The sequence below is a fragment of the Alexandromys fortis genome, unplaced genomic scaffold (genome assembly GCF_014885135.2).
Source record: "Alexandromys fortis isolate MF-2015 unplaced genomic scaffold, M_Fortis_MF-2015_v1.1 scaffold_31, whole genome shotgun sequence".
NCBI classification, from domain to species: domain Eukaryota; kingdom Metazoa; phylum Chordata; class Mammalia; order Rodentia; family Cricetidae; genus Alexandromys; species Alexandromys fortis.
The window spans coordinates 13,081,332-13,098,863 of NW_026067974.1; the positions used below are offsets into that span (position 1 = coordinate 13,081,332).

At 53.8% G+C, this 17,532-nt stretch overlaps 3 protein-coding genes across 6 annotated transcripts in view; 1 reads left to right on the forward strand and 2 right to left on the reverse strand.

Annotated features, from left to right (window-relative positions):
• Ccr10 (C-C motif chemokine receptor 10) overlaps positions 1-2,287 on the reverse strand; it is a 5,366-nt gene extending 3,079 nt beyond the window's left edge. Inside the window, exon 1 of the mRNA XM_050156645.1 lies at positions 2,182-2,287. Coding sequence (XP_050012602.1) covers positions 2,182-2,232 — 51 coding nt within the window. The 5' untranslated portion in view covers positions 2,233-2,287. The remainder of the gene's footprint in view (positions 1-2,181) is intronic.
• The window catches only part of Cntnap1 (contactin associated protein 1), an 18,906-nt gene extending 1,499 nt beyond the window's left edge, over positions 1-17,407 (forward strand). The window contains exons 1-24 of one of the 2 annotated variants that reach the window (XM_050156638.1): positions 46-272; positions 1,181-1,282; positions 1,367-1,560; positions 1,954-2,101; positions 2,196-2,399; positions 2,782-2,966; positions 3,426-3,569; positions 4,405-4,666; positions 5,325-5,474; positions 5,721-5,892; positions 6,350-6,456; positions 6,579-6,698; positions 7,015-7,218; positions 7,381-7,537; positions 7,621-7,748; positions 7,991-8,176; positions 8,665-8,886; positions 9,353-9,592; positions 11,108-11,461; positions 11,611-11,738; positions 12,623-12,716; positions 12,828-13,073; positions 13,170-13,217; positions 13,662-17,407. In XM_050156638.1, coding sequence (XP_050012595.1) covers positions 203-272; positions 1,181-1,282; positions 1,367-1,560; positions 1,954-2,101; positions 2,196-2,399; positions 2,782-2,966; positions 3,426-3,569; positions 4,405-4,666; positions 5,325-5,474; positions 5,721-5,892; positions 6,350-6,456; positions 6,579-6,698; positions 7,015-7,218; positions 7,381-7,537; positions 7,621-7,748; positions 7,991-8,176; positions 8,665-8,886; positions 9,353-9,592; positions 11,108-11,461; positions 11,611-11,738; positions 12,623-12,716; positions 12,828-13,073; positions 13,170-13,217; positions 13,662-13,954 — 4,158 coding nt within the window. In that variant the 5' untranslated portion in view covers positions 46-202 and the 3' untranslated portion in view covers positions 13,955-17,407. Of the gene's footprint in view, positions 1-45; positions 273-1,180; positions 1,283-1,366; positions 1,561-1,953; positions 2,102-2,195; positions 2,400-2,781; positions 2,967-3,425; positions 3,570-4,404; positions 4,667-5,324; positions 5,475-5,720; positions 5,893-6,349; positions 6,457-6,578; positions 6,699-7,014; positions 7,219-7,380; positions 7,538-7,620; positions 7,749-7,990; positions 8,177-8,664; positions 8,887-9,352; positions 9,593-11,107; positions 11,462-11,610; positions 11,739-12,622; positions 12,717-12,827; positions 13,074-13,169; positions 13,218-13,661 lie in introns of those variants that run through there. The other variant, XM_050156639.1, reaches the window with a different exon arrangement.
• The window catches only part of Ezh1 (enhancer of zeste 1 polycomb repressive complex 2 subunit), a 37,471-nt gene continuing 35,414 nt past the window's right edge, over positions 15,476-17,532 (reverse strand). For all 3 annotated transcript variants that reach the window (XM_050156642.1, XM_050156643.1, XM_050156644.1), the window contains one exon: positions 15,476-17,403. In XM_050156642.1, the coding sequence (XP_050012599.1) occupies positions 17,343-17,403 (61 nt within the window). In that variant the 3' untranslated portion in view covers positions 15,476-17,342. The remainder of the gene's footprint in view (positions 17,404-17,532) is intronic.

Here is a 17,532-nt window from a genome sequence, read left to right on the forward strand (position 1 = left end):
GAGAGAGAGAGAGAGAGAGAGAGAGAGAGAGAGAGAGAGGAGAGAGATTGGGGGTTAAGAGAGAGGGAAGGGTGGATAAGGACGAAGAAACAGCCTCGGCCGAGAACCCCAAGAGATAAGCTGGGGGTCTGAGCCAGACCTGGAACACTAGCTGGGGCAGGACACAACAAGGCAGACACCCAGGGCTGGTCAGCCCTGCGTGATGAGTCTCCTCCGACTCTTCAGCATCCTGCTCGTCGCTGTGATCTCTGGAGCTCGGGGCTGGGGCTACTGTAAGTGCTGGTCTCAGAGGCAGGTGGGGTTGGGTGCAGGGGTCCAGAGCTTGCAGGGCGAGTCCGGCGCCGGCGCCGCATTGCGGCTGGGTGGTCGCCGGTCCTTCCCATACCGGCTCGCGCCGCCTCGCTCCCATCTTTTCCTCTCCCTAGCGCTCCGCAATGCAGCTACCAGACTGCTGCGTGCGCGCGCCCCGGGCTGGGGCTGGGCTCTGAGCCGAGCAACCAGTCAGCCCAGGGGATTTGGAGCTGTTAATCCAAGCGGCAGCCAGTGCCTGGGTTTGAGGTTAGGGTTGGCTATAAGTGCTACCGGTATTGGTGACCCAGGCTAGAGTTGAGGTTTTTCCCTGAGGGGTTGGGGCTGGAATTTGGAGCTGACCCAGGGACCTAGGTAGGGTTTGTGGCTGGGGCTGGGTTTTATGGCTAGAACCCAAATAGGAGTTGGTGACCCTGTCTAAGGCCAAGGATGATGCTAAGAATGGGATTGGGAAGTGACTGGACTGGGAGCAGATCCTGATTTGGGGATTGGTGCACGTTTCGGTGGGGGAGGGCTGATGAACGGAATGGATGGAAAGGCTGGGGTTAATCAGGTGTTCCAAGGCCCATTTGGGTTCTTAAATACGCTTAAGTTTGGGGATTGTGTTTAGGGGAATACTGAATCACGGTAGGAGGGGGAAGGAAGGATCTGGCTTTGGATCTGGAGATCAAGGCAAAGAGTTACCTAGGGGGAGAAGCCTCAAGCCCCTGAGGGAGCAGCTGTTGCTGAAGCCTAGGCTGAGGGCACAGATTTAAGGTGGGGCTGAGTCTGCCACTGGGGGGCAGTGGAGAGGAGTTTAGACTAAGAGGGTCAGTCTTTAGAAGAGGGGCATACTAACAAGCTCATCCATCCCATTCCCCCCATCCCACAGATGGCTGCAATGAGGAGCTGGTGGGACCTCTATATGCTCGGTCCCTGGGCGCCTCCTCCTACTATGGGCTCTTTACCACAGCCCGCTTTGCCCGGCTGCACGGTGAGCTAGCCCAACCAGGGAGGGGAGGACTCCGGAGAGCTGAGAGAAGAGAGTGGGTGGTAAAAGCCCTTGCCCTTTCCGTAGGCATCAGTGGATGGTCGCCCCGGATTGGGGACCCGAATCCCTGGCTCCAGATAGACTTAATGTCCAAGCATCGGATCCGGGCTGTGGCCACACAGGGAGCCTTTAATTCTTGGGATTGGGTCACACGTTACATGCTGCTCTACGGGGACCGTGTGGACAGCTGGACACCATTCTACCAACAAGGGCACAACGCGGTACTCTCGGTGCCCTGGCGCACACACTTGGGGAGCCTCCCCTGCTCTGGGCCCTGGGCTGGGCACTAGCCTGAAGGGAAGGGGAGGGGACAGCATGAGGCACGGGTGAGGAAAACCGGTCTTGGGATTTAGTCCAGCTCAGACTGTTTCTCGCCCTTTATAAGGTTTAACACACCTTGGGGTAAAACCTCGGAGAGCTTCCTGAAAGTAGTGGCATTAGATTTGGCTTTGAAGGAACAATAGGACACTAGTCCCTGTACAATCCTGGGGGCAGGGGAGATGGAGAGAACTCCCGTTCGCGCTCCAGTAAAGATTGGCAAGGTTTGAAAGCCACCGCGGGAGGGAAAGCTGAGGGTGGGAACAAGGTTACTACTTTTCCCAACCCCCCCGCAGACCTTCTTCGGTAACGTCAATGAGTCGGCGGTGGTTCGCCACGACCTGCACTACCACTTCACGGCTCGCTACGTCCGCATCGTGCCGCTGGCCTGGAACCCGCGCGGCAAGATCGGCCTGCGGCTGGGCCTCTACGGCTGTCCCTACAGTAAGGGTGTGGAGGTCGGGAGTGGGGGCAAGGAGCCTGAGAGGGGACAGCACCCCCTTCCCGGTCCCCCGCCCACTCACGGTTCTTCGCGCAGAGTCCGACATACTGTATTTTGACGGCGATGATGCCATCTCGTACCGCTTCCCGCGAGGGGTCAGCCAAAGTCTTTGGGACGTGTTCGCTTTTAGTTTCAAGACCGAGGAGAAGGATGGGCTACTGCTTCACACCGAGGGCTCCCAGGGGGATTATGTGACGCTTGAACTGCAGGGGGCACACCTGCTGCTGCACATGAGCCTGGGTGAGCTTCGGGACCCCAGAGTGCTGCCCTGCCTAAGCCGGGTCTTCTTTTGTAGCGCTTGGTGCTAGGATACAGCAGGCTAGAAGTCAGAACTGGTTTCGGCTTACCAACTGCGTGACCTTGAGCAAGGCATTGTAAACACGCAAAACGATTTTGTATCTCATTTGCTTTTCATAACCCCCAGTGTGATGAGATACAAGCAGCTATCCTACTCAGAGTTTTACAGAGAGCCGAAGAAGCCCAGGGAGGTTAAATGGCTGCACGCTTGTCGATGGCCACTTCTCCATTCCAGGCTCTGATTGGGTACTCTGTGCTGGGAGCTGCAGCTTACTTGGGAGCAAGGGCCAGTAGGAATTCTCACTCTGCCCTGCCCTGCCCTCAGGCAGCAGCCCCATCCAGCCAAGACCCGGTCACACCACGGTGAGTGCTGGCGGCGTCCTTAACGACCTAAGCTGGCACTATGTACGGGTGGACCGATATGGCCGAGAAGCAAATCTCACCCTGGACGGTTATGTCCATCGCTTTGTGCTCAATGGCGACTTTGAGAGGCTGAATCTGGATAATGAGGTGACCAAGGGTGGGGCACGTTATGGGGTGTGACAATGGGTAAGTGGGGGCGGGGATCCACTCCCTATCCCACTCCCGTATGCCAGAGAGACTTTTCTTGTTGTCCTTGTTCTGGTCCTCACTGCAGGTCTACTATGATTGGTCTAGAAATTCAGATTTGGGGGAACCAGGAAAAGTAGAAAATTGCCCCCTAGTTCCATGCTGCTGCTAAAGACCCTGGCCCATTTGCATTTTAAATACCTAAGAGCGACAATTTGACCTGCTGAAGGCCTACCGCCAACTAGTGGTGGCATTAAGGCTCAAATCTAAGTGCATGCTTTAGTACTGACCCTAGGGAAATGTGTTCCAAGTCTTCCTGAAAGCCAGTCATAGTGGAAAGGGTACTTACTGTGCATGCACGCAGGAAAGGTAGGCGCTCCCCTACGCCCAGGGAAACCGCTTCTCACCTGCTTCCCATAGATATTCATCGGGGGTTTGGTGGGCGCAGCGCGTAAGAACCTGGCATACCGGCATAACTTCCGTGGCTGCATAGAAAACGTGATCTACAATCGAATCAACATCGCCGACCTGGCAGTGCGGCGCCATTCGCGGATTACCTTCGAGGCTAGTGGGCAGGGGGGTCTGGGAAGACAGGGACTCTAAAGCCTCTTGGAAAGCCAGGAAGTGGAGAGGAAAGAGATCCATTCTCAACATATTCTAAGGCATGGCGGGGGGGGGGGGGGGGGGGGGGGGGGGGGGGCCCAAGATGTAAATGCCACTCATCCCCTCATCCCCCAGTTAAGGGGGGTGAGTCGCCAGGTGGTGGTGGCGCAGGCCTTTAATCTCGGCACTCAGGAGGCAGAGACATGCTGATCTCTGTGAGTTCGAGCACAGAGCAAGTTCCAGGACAGCAAAGGCTACACCAAAAAAAAAAAAAAAATCCATGTCTCGAAAAACAAAACAAAGAAGCTGTCCTGTCGCCTCTTAGTTAGCGGATGAGGGAAATGAGGTGCAGAGGCTGGGAATCTGACCAGGAGCACGTGACTACGAAGTGACAGGGTAGGGTCTTTTGATAAGCTTTCCTCTTTGGTCAACTCTGGAGCATGTACGCATGCTCCACAGCCTTTGGGCGAAATTCGACTTGTGCTATATTGCCTTTAGCACTACGAAATGGAAATATTATTATTATTATTATTATTATTATTATTATTATTATTATTATTATTATTTTGTGGACAGTGGAATCAGTGGTAAAAAGCTAGCAACGGAGCAAAGTCCCGAGGACAGGCTTGTTTGGGCCCCTTCCACAAGTATGTGGACATATTTGCGTGGGATGGGAAGGGTCAAGGCCGGAGATCATTACTCCACTCTGGACTAGGTCTGGGTCTTAACCCAGTGAGAATATTAACGGCAAGTACCAGGCCTCCGTGTCCTGATGCATCCATCCATTCCTTTCTAGGGTAATGTGGCTTTCCGTTGCTTGGATCCCGTTCCACACCCCATCAACTTTGGAGGCCCTCACAACTTCGTCCAAGTGCCTGGGTTTCCGCGCCGCGGCCGCTTCGCAGTCTCCTTTCGCTTCCGCACCTGGGACCTCACGGGGCTGCTCCTTTTTTCTCGCTTGGGAGATGGGCTGGGTCACGTGGAGCTGATGCTTAGCGAAGGGCAAGTCAACGTCTCCATCGCGCAGAGTGGCCGCAAGAAGCTTCAGTTTGCTGCTGGTGAGGGACTCTTTGGGAGGCAGGAGCAGGCTAGCGAAGGGTGGGTTCTGGAAGAAACTGGCTGTCACCGGTTCTGCGGGATTCCTGGAGATGCTTGCCAGCTCTTTCCAACTTTGCGTATTATGTCAATGACTAAGGTTATGGACAGTGAAGAGAGCCATCAGGAGGTGCCAGGGAGAGAAGTGTAACAATGGGGTGCGCTTAGACTGCTGTGGGGAGCAGAGTGGGGCTACTTACTGCTTCTCTACTCAAGAACATCTGTCTCCCTGGGCGTGGTGCCTTGTGGGGATTTATGCCCATAATCCCAGCATCTGGGAGGCCAAGGTAGGAAAACCACAAGTTTAAGACCAGTCAGGACTACATAGTGAATACTAGGACAGCCTAAGATACAGAGAGACCCTGTCTCAAAAACACGACAAGGAGGCTGGGAACCCAACTTCTGTGTTCTGCAAGAACAGTACTCTTAGCTACTGAACATCTAGCCAGCTCATTGCAACTCCAACTCCAAGGGGCTCCACCTCCCTCTTCTGGCGTCTGGGGGTACTGCACTCAAAGCACAGAATTAAAAAGCATTTTTTTAGACCCCCCCCCCCCACCAATCTTCTCTTATTCTGGTTACACCTTCCAACCACTCACACCACCCTCCGTTCTTGTCCAGGATACCGCCTGAATGATGGATTCTGGCACGAGGTCAACTTTGTGGCCCAGGAAAACCATGCAGTCATCAGTATCGATGACGTGGAGGGGGCAGAGGTCAGGGTCTCATCCCCACTGCTGATCCGCACAGGGACTTCATACTTCTTTGGCGGTAAGGGGCGGGGGCTTTGCCCTGTCTCTGGGTGGGAAGGTCCTATCTCAGTTCTGATGGGGCCACATGGAGAGTAGCGAAAGGGCCGAGCCCCATTTCACCTCTGGGACCTTTGGTCATTGGCCATTATTTGTACTGTGGTTCTAGGATCCTTTCTTTATTTGCATATGGCTCTCTCTTGGTACTTTCCCAGGGGAGGGTATCTGGGTCCCTCCTGGGAAGCCTTACAGATGCGGTTTGCGCCAGGTTGTCCCAAACCAGCCAGTCAGTGGGGCTGCCACTCCAACCAGACAGCATTTCATGGCTGTATGGAGCTGCTCAAGGTGGATGGTCAGCTGGTCAACCTGACTCTGGTGGAGTTCCGGAAGCTTGGCTACTTTGCTGAGGTCCTCTTCGACACCTGTGGCATCACAGACAGGTATCTACAAGGTCACCTCCCTGATGGGTGACCCCTCCAAAGCCCACTTTCATGTAGTCAGGGTGGCTTTTTCTTTTTAAACTCCTCTCCCTTCTTCTTGTTAGCAGCGCCCCTCTACACACACACACACACACACACACACACACACACACACAGACAGAGTCTTCCTTGACTTCTGACCTCTTTTCTATTTCTTCCTGTAAAGTTGCAGGTGCTCAGGATTGAAAGAAAGTTTCTATTCAGTCCTAAGGTTTTTGTCTGACAAGGGCTGGGTACTTTCTCTTTTTGGGAGAGGAGGGAAGAGAGCACATGATCCACGTAGACTACCAAGAGTCCCTGTGTCTGGATTATACCCAACTAGTTAGGTGGGAAGTGAGTCATGGGGCCCCGGCACTTTGGGAAAATGGGGATGGCTGCCTTTCAAGCCTCCTTCCGTGGCTGTTGACACCTTCCCCAGATGCAGCCCTAACATGTGTGAGCATGACGGTCGCTGCTACCAGTCTTGGGACGACTTCATTTGCTACTGTGAACTCACTGGCTACAAGGGAGTCACTTGCCATGAACGTAAGCTGGGTGGAATAGGAAGCCAGGGGATGCCTGTTGGGGATCGGGAGGCCACCCGAGACGGTATGACTGGCCATCCTTCTAGCCTTCTAGCTCCACAGTTGCCTCCTTCCCCCTTCTAGCTTTGTATAAGGAATCCTGCGAAGCCTATCGGCTCAGTGGGAAGTTTTCTGGAAACTTCACCATTGATCCCGATGGCAGTGGACCCCTGAAGCCATTTGTGGTGTATTGTGATATCCGAGGTAGGTGGCTTTGATGATGAGTTGGGGTGGAGGGTTGACCGGGCCATGCAGAAGATGTGGGGGTTGGGGGGGCAGATATCAGGGAAGCTGGAGGAGGAGACAAGTTAAAACTGTAGTTGGAAGGGGGACACCTAACATTTTGTAATAAAGCCTTACAGACAAGTTGCAACTTCTGGCCATTCCAGCCGTCTCGTCTCAAGGCTGGGCTGCAGTGAAGTGGCTGGCCACTTTTATTGCTCCTCGGTGGCAGCAAGGTTGTGAAGGAGGGAGACAAGAGTGCTCACGTCCAGCCAAAGCTCTGTCCCCACTCTTCCAGAGAACCGAGCATGGACGGTCGTGCGGCATGACAGGCTATGGACAACTCGAGTGACAGGTTCCAGCATGGAGCGGCCCTTTCTGGGGGCTGTCCAATACTGGAATGCCTCCTGGGAGGAAGTCAGTGCTCTGGCCAATGCTTCCCAGCACTGTGAGCAGTGGATCGAGTTTTCCTGCTACAATTCACGGCTGCTCAATACTGCAGGTTGAGCCTGGCAGCAGGGAGGGCTAGGCATAGCTGGGGGTGGGGTGGGGTCGGGGGCTGCCGGAAGAGTCAAGCAAGGTCAGGCCTGCTTGCACCTGGGGATGAGGAGCCCAGAAGCTGATGGAGGGACAGGGCCTGGAAGCTGCCTGGCGTCTTCCCCAGGAGGCTACCCCTACAGCTTTTGGATTGGCCGGAATGAGGAACAGCACTTCTATTGGGGAGGCTCGCAGCCTGGGATCCAGCGCTGTGCCTGTGGGCTGGACCGGAGCTGTGTGGACCCTGCCCTGCACTGCAACTGTGATGCCGACCAGCCGCAGTGGTGAGGGGACAGGAGGGCAGGATTTCCAGGACTCTAAGGACAGCTGAGCGGCGGGGTTGAGTCACTGCATCCTGTTCCCACAGGAGAACGGACAAGGGGCTGCTGACCTTTGTGGACCATCTGCCTGTCACGCAGATAGTGGTAGGGGATACAAACCGGTCCAGTTCTGAAGCTCAGTTCTTCCTGAGGCCTCTGCGTTGCTATGGGGACCGTGAGTGGCAGATTCCTTTGGTGTAGCCTTCCAGCATTCACTATTTCTGAAACCTAGATCCCGTGACCCACTGGGAATCTCTAGGTCACGTGGCCGGGTGGCCAGATGCTCCCACTGTGACCTGACCCTTTCGTGGTTCTTCTGCACCCTACTCTTCAGCCTCCCTAACTCTTCCCGCTCAGCCCTTCAGGCCTCCCCCACCGGCAATTCCCTCACAAGGCCTTTCTCACTGTTTTCCGCAGGCAATTCCTGGAACACTATATCCTTCCATACCGGAGCTGCACTGCGATTCCCTCCGATCCGTGCCAACCACAGCCTCGATGTCTCCTTCTACTTTAGGACCTCGGCCCCCTCGGGAGTCTTTCTAGAGAACATGGGGGGCCGTTTCTGCCAGTGGCGCCGACCTTACGTGCGAGTGGAACTCAACAGTGAGTAGGCAGACTAACAGGAATGTGGGCATACGGAGATGACCGAAGAAGCTGTTGGGGTGGGGGGACAAGACCGTCAACCCTTTGGAGAGGGGGCAGGGAAAGGATCTGGGATGACTCGGGACCCTAGACTTGCTGTCTTGATGTCTGACTATGTGACATATGACACGGTCCCTTCGGCCAGTGCTTTCCTTCCATGGGCCCTTGACCCCTTCCTTGTGAAGGAGGGACCTGGGCTCTTGATCTCTCAGCCATCTCTAACTAGCTATGCTTCTAGCCTGAGCATGCGAGCTGGGAAGTTTATTCTAGCTCATCGGCAAATTTGGGGTACAGATTGTGTGGTTTGAAGCCATTAATAGGATTTGGACAAAGTGGAGGACTATCTAGAGGGCTTCTCTTAGGTGAGGAGAGATTGGATTTGGGCAAGGATGCTATATATGGGGGTCAGAGCCCCCTTTCTCACGCTTACCCACTGTCATGCTGTCCAGCATCCCGGGATGTAGTCTTTGCCTTTGATATTGGCAACGGGGATGAGAACCTGACAGTGCACTCAGATGACTTCGAGTTCAACGACGACGAATGGCATTTGGTCCGGGCTGAGATCAATGTGAAGCAGGCCCGCCTACGAGTGGACCATCGGCCCTGGGTGCTACGGCCCATGCCCCTGCAGACCTACATCTGGCTGGAGTATGACCAGCCCCTCTATGTTGGTGAGCAGCAATGCAGGGGCAGGGAGAGCGCCTCCAAGACATCCCTACACTCACTGGTCATGCTCACATTTCCAGGAAGCCTGTGTTCCAATGTCCTCTCTGCCCCAGAGTGAGTCAAGGGACCATTTATCTTCTCCAGCTCCTTACATCCCAGTCTGGCCTCCTACTCCCCTTGCTTCCCTTCCCACTCAGTATTTAATCCTGTCTCTGGCTCTACAGTATTTTTTTTTTGTTTGTTTGTTTTTTTGTTTTTTTTTTGGTTTTTCGAGACAAGGTTTCTCTGTGGTTTTGGAGCCTGTCCTGGAACTAGCTCTTGTAGACCAGGCTGGTCTCAAACTCACAGAGATCCGCCTGCCTCTGCCTCCCAAGTGCTGGAATTAAAAGGCTCTACAGTCATTTTGAGGGAGCTCTTAGGATGCTCGACCTTTGAGCCACACCCCCAACCTCTCCATTTATTCCTGACCAGGATCTGCAGAGCTTAAGAGGCGCCCTTTTGTGGGTTGCTTGAGGGCCATGCGTCTGAACGGAGTGACTCTGAACCTGGAGGGCCGTGCCAATGCCTCTGAGGGCACCTTCCCCAACTGCACGGGCCACTGCACCCACCCCCGCTTCCCCTGTTTCCATGGAGGACGTTGTGTGGAGCGATACAGCTACTACACGTGTGACTGTGACCTCACGGCTTTTGATGGGCCATATTGTAATCATGGTCAGTGTTGTTGGTTACGAAGGGCAGAGGGGGAGCAGGGGGCAGCACGGAGCCTTAGGGCATGATGGGAGGTCAGAGGGAAAGGATGAGAAGGGAATATGAGTCTGTATCTGGAAAGACAGATTTCTGACTCTTTGTTGGAAGACTTCTGAGCTCTTAAATGGGGCAGTCAGGCATTTGAAGATGCTGGGTATAAAGGGAAAGGGAGGGATGGTAGAGCTGGCTGATGCGACAGGAGCCCCAACATTAAGCAAATAAATAACTTTCCCATCTTCCCACTATCACCAAGGTCACACAGGTTGCTCCCACACCCCATGCACATCTACTTGGTGGATACATACACACACACACACGTAAACATGTATATACATGTATATACGTGTGTGTGTGTGTGTGTGTGTGTGCATGGTGCCATGGTGCATGCACATGTGTGTGCAGGTCAGGGGTCAGCCTCAGGTGTTGTTTCTCAAGTGTATCTACCTTGTGTTTTCAAACAAGGTCTCTGACTAGGACCTGGAACTCATCAATTAGATAGGCTAGCTAGCTAGCTGGACAGTGAGCCCCAGAGACCCTCTTGCCTCTGCCTCTCCCACAATGGGATTACAAATGTGTGCCATCACAGCCAGCTTTTTGTGTGGGTGCTAAGGATCGAATTCGGGCCCTGAAGCTTGCAGAGCGAGCACTTTCCCAAATGAGCATCCTCCCTTGTTCTAGTATTGACTTTGGCTTCCTGATGCATTTCTTTCCCCTCCCATTTCCCGTATGACCTATCACTGAATTCCCAAAACATGTCTGCAAGCTGACTCTTGGGTGAAGTGAGCCTTGACATTCAATATACCCAGACGACATTTTCCCCAAGGCTGGCCCAAGGTAATCCATGGAAAGGTGGGTGACTGGGCAGAGTCTGGTGGTCTAGGGAGATACAGGGAAATATGAATAATAACACATAGTTGCATGGAGTCAGGTTATTTTAATTCCACTCTTGGCCCTCCATTTAAACTGTGTCCTTGGGCACGTCACTACCCATCTTTTTTTAAAAAAAAATAATTTATTTTATGTGCATTGGTGTTTTGCCTGCATGTGGTTACAGACAAGTGTGAGCTTCCATATGGGTGCTGAGAATTGAACGCCAGGTCCTCTGGAAGAGCAGCCGGGGCTTTTAATCACAGAGGCATCTCTAGAACCTGTCGCTACCCATCTGTAGGCTTCAGTTTCCTTGCCTCTAACATTCAGGGGTGATTGGATGAGCTTTCTGATTTCTCAACCCATTCTTCTTCCTCTTAGTGCTGGATGGGGTGGTGCAGGTTTGTAATCCCAGCGCTTGAGGGGCTGAGGCAGAAGGACTGTAAATTTGGGCTACAAAGTAAGACAATGTCTCCAAAATCGAAAGAAAATATCCTACTAAAAGTAAATAGTGGCAGACACTAAAAGTGTGGGCGTGGGTTGGTAACGTAAGCACCCTTTGAACTTGTGACTAAGACGGCTGGAGCCTTCACCTTGTTGTCTTTGCTTCAGACATTGGTGGATTTTTTGAGACTGGTACATGGATGCGCTATAACCTTCAGTCGGCACTGCGCTCTGCGGCCCGGGAGTTCTCCCACATGCTGAGCCGACCTGTGCCAGGCTATGAGCCTGGCTATATTCCGGGCTACGACACTCCTGGTTATGTGCCTGGCTACCATGGCCCTGGGTACCGCCTGCCCGACTATCCGAGGCCTGGCCAGCCGGTGCCGGGGTATCGGGGTCCCGTCTACAATGTCACTGGAGAGGAGGTCTCCTTCAGCTTCAGCACCTACTCTGCACCTGCCGTCCTCCTTTATGTCAGCTCCTTTGTCCGTGACTACATGGCTGTGCTCATCAAGGAAGACGGTAAGTTCTCCTCGCGCTCTTCCTCCAAATCCCGTGGCTTGTGATTAACGCAAAGACCCAGTCCTTTGGAAGACGGGGTGGGGGGGGTGGGGGGGTGGGAGGTAGTGGGAGCCAAGAGAAGACCCCACGGTCCTCCTCCCACCCCACAGGGACCCTCCAGCTTCGGTATCAGTTGGGTACCAGTCCCTACGTGTATCAGCTGACCACTCGGCCAGTCACTGATGGGCAGCCCCATAGTGTCAACATCACCCGGGTCTACCGAAACCTCTTCATCCAGGTACAGGTGGAGGGGGATGGGCCTGCTAAGTCACAGCCTCATGCTCTTGGCTATGACACGCCCAAGAAAATGACAAATGCTTACATGTCTGAAATGGTTCAGTATACAATGGATTTTTACATGTATCGCCTCTGATGACCCTACATCAGCTCTGTGAAGTAGCTGTGGTTGGCAGTTATTCTGAGCTCCATCTTATGAGCCATTAAACAGGCTGAGAAAGTAAAGTGTTTTTCTCAAAGTCAGCTCGCTGGGGGCTGGCGATGTGGCTTAGTTGGTAGAGCCCAACATGCATGAAGCCCTGAGCTCCACCCCCAGCACCGCACACACTGGGTGTGTAATCTCAATGTTGGAGGCTGAGACAGGAGGAGCAGAGATTTAAGGTCATCCCTGGCTACATGATAAGTTTGAGGACAGCCTGGGCTATAGGAGACCCTGTATCAAGAGGGGAGGGGCGTTGTGGTGTTGGTGAGTTGGCTCAGTGTGTAAAGGCATAAGCCCGAGTTTGATCCTGAGATTCGCGCTGTAAAGGGAGAGAAATGACTCCTCCATGTTGTTGTCTGAACTCCAGACCCCATAAAAAAATAATAAAATATGTAGCCAGACGTAGTAGTGCACACCTTTAATCCCAGCACTCAGGAGGCAGAGGCAGGCATGGATCTCTGAGTCTGAAGTCAGCCTGGCTTACACAGTGAGTCCAGGACAGCCAGGGCTAAGAACCAAAGTCAAATTACTAGAAAACTGCCAAGTCAGAGCTTAAAGCCAGGCTGCTTGAGGTACACGTCAGACCCTGCTCTAGGCCTAGGGGTTGTTCGCTGTGAGCAAGGGTCCCTTGGTCCTGTCTGGTCTTGGCTGTGTCCACCAGGGCTTCCTTCCCCCTCTGCCAGGTGGACTACTTCCCGCTGACAGAACAGAAGTTCTCTCTGCTGGTGGACAGCCAGCTGGACTCACCCAAGGCCTTGTATCTAGGCCGAGTGATGGGTAAGCAGCTCGTGTGCGTTTGGGGCAAGTGCGGATGAGGCTCCTGGGTACAGAGGGGAGAGGGTCTTCTGGGTGTCCCCAATACCTCCTCTGGGCCTGCTTCTCCCTCAGAGACAGGAATCATTGACCCAGAGATCCAGAGGTACAACACTCCAGGTTTCTCAGGCTGCCTGTCTGGTGTCCGGTTCAACAACGTGGCTCCCCTCAAGACGCATTTCCGAACACCCCGCCCCATGACTGCTGAGCTAGCAGAGGCCATGCGGGTTCAAGGAGAACTGTCGGAGTCTAACTGTGGAGCGATGCCACGCCTTGTCTCCGAGGTGCCCCCAGAGCTTGACCCCTGGTACCTGCCCCCAGGTAAAGCCCTAGACACGGACAAGAGGGGTAACCGTGATGGGGAATGGCTCTGAACACAGAGGCGGTGTTTCCTAACAGGCCCTTTCTCCTGTTTAGATTTCCCATTCTACCATGATGACGGATGGGTGGCCATACTCTTGGGCTGTGAGTAGCACTGACCACTAACCCGACTTTCCCAGGACCGCCCTCTCAGCCTCCCTCCCGGTTCCTGTCCTCAGGGCTGGGAAGTGAAGGCTAGATGTGAATGGCACAAAGCAGGGGTGAGACAGGCTAGGCCGACTCAGTATCTAACAGGGCGGAGACAATATTTGAGGCAGCTATACATTTTTAATTAAAATGAAATATTAAAATGCAACACATAGTTACAGGACGAGGAAAGAGATGCAATATCATCTACTGAAATGGGAAACTGGAGAAGCTGTCGGAGATATGGAAAGAGTCAAGTGGACAGGGGATAAGAATTCTGACCTAGACGTGGGGATGGCCTGACATGGTCATATACTGTGCACAGTTGTACATGATACTTTTGGTGGCATGTGTAATGTGTGTGCCCCAAAGACCTTCCCTGACTTCTTTTTTTCTGTCTAGTTTTGGTGGCCTTCCTGCTGCTGGGGCTTGTGGGAATGCTGGTGCTCTTCTACCTGCAAAATCATCGCTACAAGGGTTCCTACCACACCAACGAGCCCAAGGCCAGCCACGATCACCATCCTGGCAGCAAAACTCCCCTACCTCCTTCAGGCCCTGCCCAGGCCCCTGCCCCGACTCCAGCTCCCACCCAGGCTCCGACCCCGACCCCAGCCCCGACCCCAGCCCCAGCCTCTGGCCCAGGCCCCAGGGACCAGAACCTCCCCCAGATCTTGGAGGAATCCAGGTCTGAATGAGTCATAAGGGCTTTAACGATCAAGTCCAACTCCTCTGAGATGCCCCAACTCCTTCCTCTCCCTTATCCTGCCAGGGACATTTGGCTCTTCTTCTCAGGCTCTGTTCACCGGGAGGATTCCCTATGCCAAGTTTGGTGGGCAGAGCTACAGATGGGACCAAAGGGAGTGGCTGAGCCTCACTGCCTAAACCAATGCCCTGCTCATCCTCCCCGCCCCCAGGCTCCTGGCTGTTGGCCTGCCCCACAGCAGAAGCCCCCCAGGGCTGAGACAGACCTTTCCTGCCATCTCTGCCCCAGCTGCTGGTAGGGATTAACCACCTAGGGCAGGGAGATGAAGGATACTTCCCTTCCTGTGTACATTATCAGCAGGGACAGATGTGGGGGGCTGCAGGACTGCACAGGGCATGCGGGGAGGGGGGAGGCTGCTACAACACACCCAGGCCTCCCTGCCTGCCCTGCTGACCGGCTGTCTTCCATCTGCTTCCTCTCAGCTGGGGGTGAGCAGGGAGGACTTCACCTTCCCTACCTCACCCCACCCACCCCTTTGTTTTCACAGAGACCGAGGTCTTGTCTAGCACTTTAGTACCCTCGCTGCTTCACGCGCTTCAGCCAAAGCCATAAAAGCCCTGCAAGTAGAAAACACTAACGCAGACACCTTGCCTAGCCAGTCCTCTGCTCTCCCGACCCTTTCCAAAATATGCAATAGCCTTGGTGCCTGGCCCCAGGCCTGGCCCCTCCAATGCATGAGGAACCCGCTTCCCTCTGCTCAGAGATGCTGCTGTGTTTGCCCAGCTCATATTCTTTATATATATATTTTTTGTTGCAAAGTCTCTCTCCAGAGAAACTATATATTATTCTAATTTTTAAATTATTTGTTTACATATGAAAAAGAACTCAGTGGGCTGTCCTGTGCCGAGTCTATAGTGAGCTCCTTCTGTGCTGGACGTCTCGCTTGTCCTGCCAGCCACTCGCCCAGCTTGCTGGGCCTCCACTCTACAGGAGGGCAGAGCCTGTGGTGCCCTCAACTGAGCAGGTCCAATAAAGCGGAGTGGCAGAGCCCAGTCTGTGTGTGGTAGCTGATGTCACGGTCAGGGATGAACGGAGAGGAGTTTTGCTTTGTTTATTGTTTCCCACTAAATATTTTTTTAATCATGAGAAATGGAGTGTTTTTAAGCAAACTACTCTGAAAGCTTAGAAACTAAACTTCTAGTTCTCAAAACCTATGTATATAAACTGGGTGGTGGTGGTGGTGCACACCTTTAATTCCAGCACTCAGAAGGCAGAGCAAGTGGATCTGAGTTCTAGGCCTGCCTGGTCTACAGAGCAAGTTCCAGGACAGCCAAGGCTTCATAGAGAGACCCTGTCCCTGAAAACCAAAAAACAAGCCGAGGTGGCTTCACCCTCCTAGTCCCCTAGACCTCAGACGATAGTGGGGATCGGGAGCTGAAGTTTCTGCCCATCTGCTGCCATGCCACCACCTCTGACCCTTCCAGCCCAAGAACACAGGACACACTTGCCAAAGTGGATTCTAACACTTTATTAGAGAAGAGGTCACAAGCCACAGGACTTTAAAGTGCAAGAAATTCCCCGGCAATAAAGCCACATGTACACCAGCTCCCCACCCGTCCACACCACCTCTCTGGATCCGTCATCTTATGTGAGGTGGGGCAGAGGTGGGGAGGAGGGTTGGGACCCGTCATTAAAACAGAGGACAGCAGGGACCAAGAACAGCGATGGAGGAGCAGAGTATTAGGGGCTGCCAGTGATGCTTGCTGAGGGAAGGCTCAGGGCAGTCTAGAACCGACATGTTTTAAAACATTCCTTACGGTTAGGCCCTTGTCCACCTGTCTCTGGTTCCCCCAAAGAAAGAGTGAGTAATTCAGAGCCTCCAGTTGGGCTCGAGGGTATCCCTGATACAACAGACACAAACCACCGGCAGATGCCAGTTTCACAACTGTGGTGTGCACTGGCCCAACTGCAGGGTGGGGAGAGGCTACTGTCAGGAGCTGTTGGGTGTGTGCTGAGTGTGAGGTACATGTGCCTACCAGTGTGGTGAGGGAGTGTGTATGTGCACAAGCATGCATGTCCCATGCAATTCCCTAAGAGGCAGTATGGCCAAAGGGAGCCTGGCTTCTTTGGTGGGACAAGCACTGTGGGGTGGGGAGAGGGGAGTGGTCAGTAAGAACCATGGGAAAAGCTCTGGTTCTAACTCCCGAGGCGTCTGTACCTGCCTGGGTCCTTTCTACCCAGAACAACGCCCCTGTTCTAGCACACCAGACCCAAGGCAGCTGGGTCTACAGTTTCGGTTCTTGTGTCAATCAGCTCCTCCTGCCTCTCACAGGTGAGACAGAACTGGAGAATCTTCCACTCTCCTCTTCCTCCTTCAGAGGTGGGATTTGGGCAGGAACCCCAGAGACCTTGGCTCAAACTCCATTCCAATCTACAGACCTTCTAAGAGAAAGTTAAAGTGCTTTGTTCTGCATGGATCTCAGAGAGAACGGTAGTCTGCCTGCACTGTGATACCCTGCTCAATGTGCTGCAGAACCCCCACACCTTCGAACACCCCACCAGCAGCTATACAGACAGTAAACCACACAGTGACCTCTCCTCTCTAGTCTAGACTAGACCCAGCTACCCTGAAGAAAGGACCTAGCTTTGAGGGATGGAAGGGCCTGAGGACAAGTGCAGCTTAGTGACCAGAGTGCTTACTCCCAGGCAGACTCAGCCCACGCTCAGCAGCCTAGGCCTGCTACCACTGAGCTGGAACTTTGGAAGGAGCTGGGTCGCTGCCGCCTACTGCTGAGTCTGACGATGCCCTGCTACCCCACAGTCAATGAGACAGGTCTTTCCAAGCCTCCGGGGCCCGGGCTCTGACTGGCTCCCCCTCTGTCCACAGGAGGGTGGCACATAGCTTTCCCTCCTGCAGTCTTCAATTTCTGCTTTGATGTCACAGAGACACATTTCCCTCTGAGTTCTGTCTGTAATATCTGTCAGGCTCCAGGGACCTGGCTTCACTCAGCAATGCCTGAGAGGCGGGGACACAAGCACTCCTGACCAGGAAAAGCTAACATGGCAGTGCTGGTTGGCTCCTGAGGCCCACAGTTTGGGAGCTGAGGAGAAATCGAGCATCGCTATCCACCCCTGCCCTTGGCCTCCTCTGATCTGGAGGGGCAGCTTCTCTCATCTGAACTCCCCTGGGAGACCAGGTCTTCACAGCCTGCTTCCCTTCGCACTGAGGCTGTGTGTCTCCTTGGAATACAGTGGAGGCCTAGTTACAGGAGTGGGTGGGGTTCTCAGCATGGAAGACATTGCAGGAGCTGGAGCAGCAGTGGTGTGTGCCTCAAGTCAAGACAGCGCTGCTACCACAGCACTGCCAGAGGGCCCGGGGGCTAGAGGAAGTCGGTCTCCCGCTCGATGCCCACATACTTGAGGGCATCAGCTTGGCTGTACCTATCCCAGAGCAAGGAGGAGGAACTAGTTACTCTGTGGTTGGTAAGATGGGGTCCCCTCCTGTTTCACTTCCTCCCAATTCCTAGCAGCCATTTGTAATGCTCCTGGTTCTGAGGCAGACACTGTCAA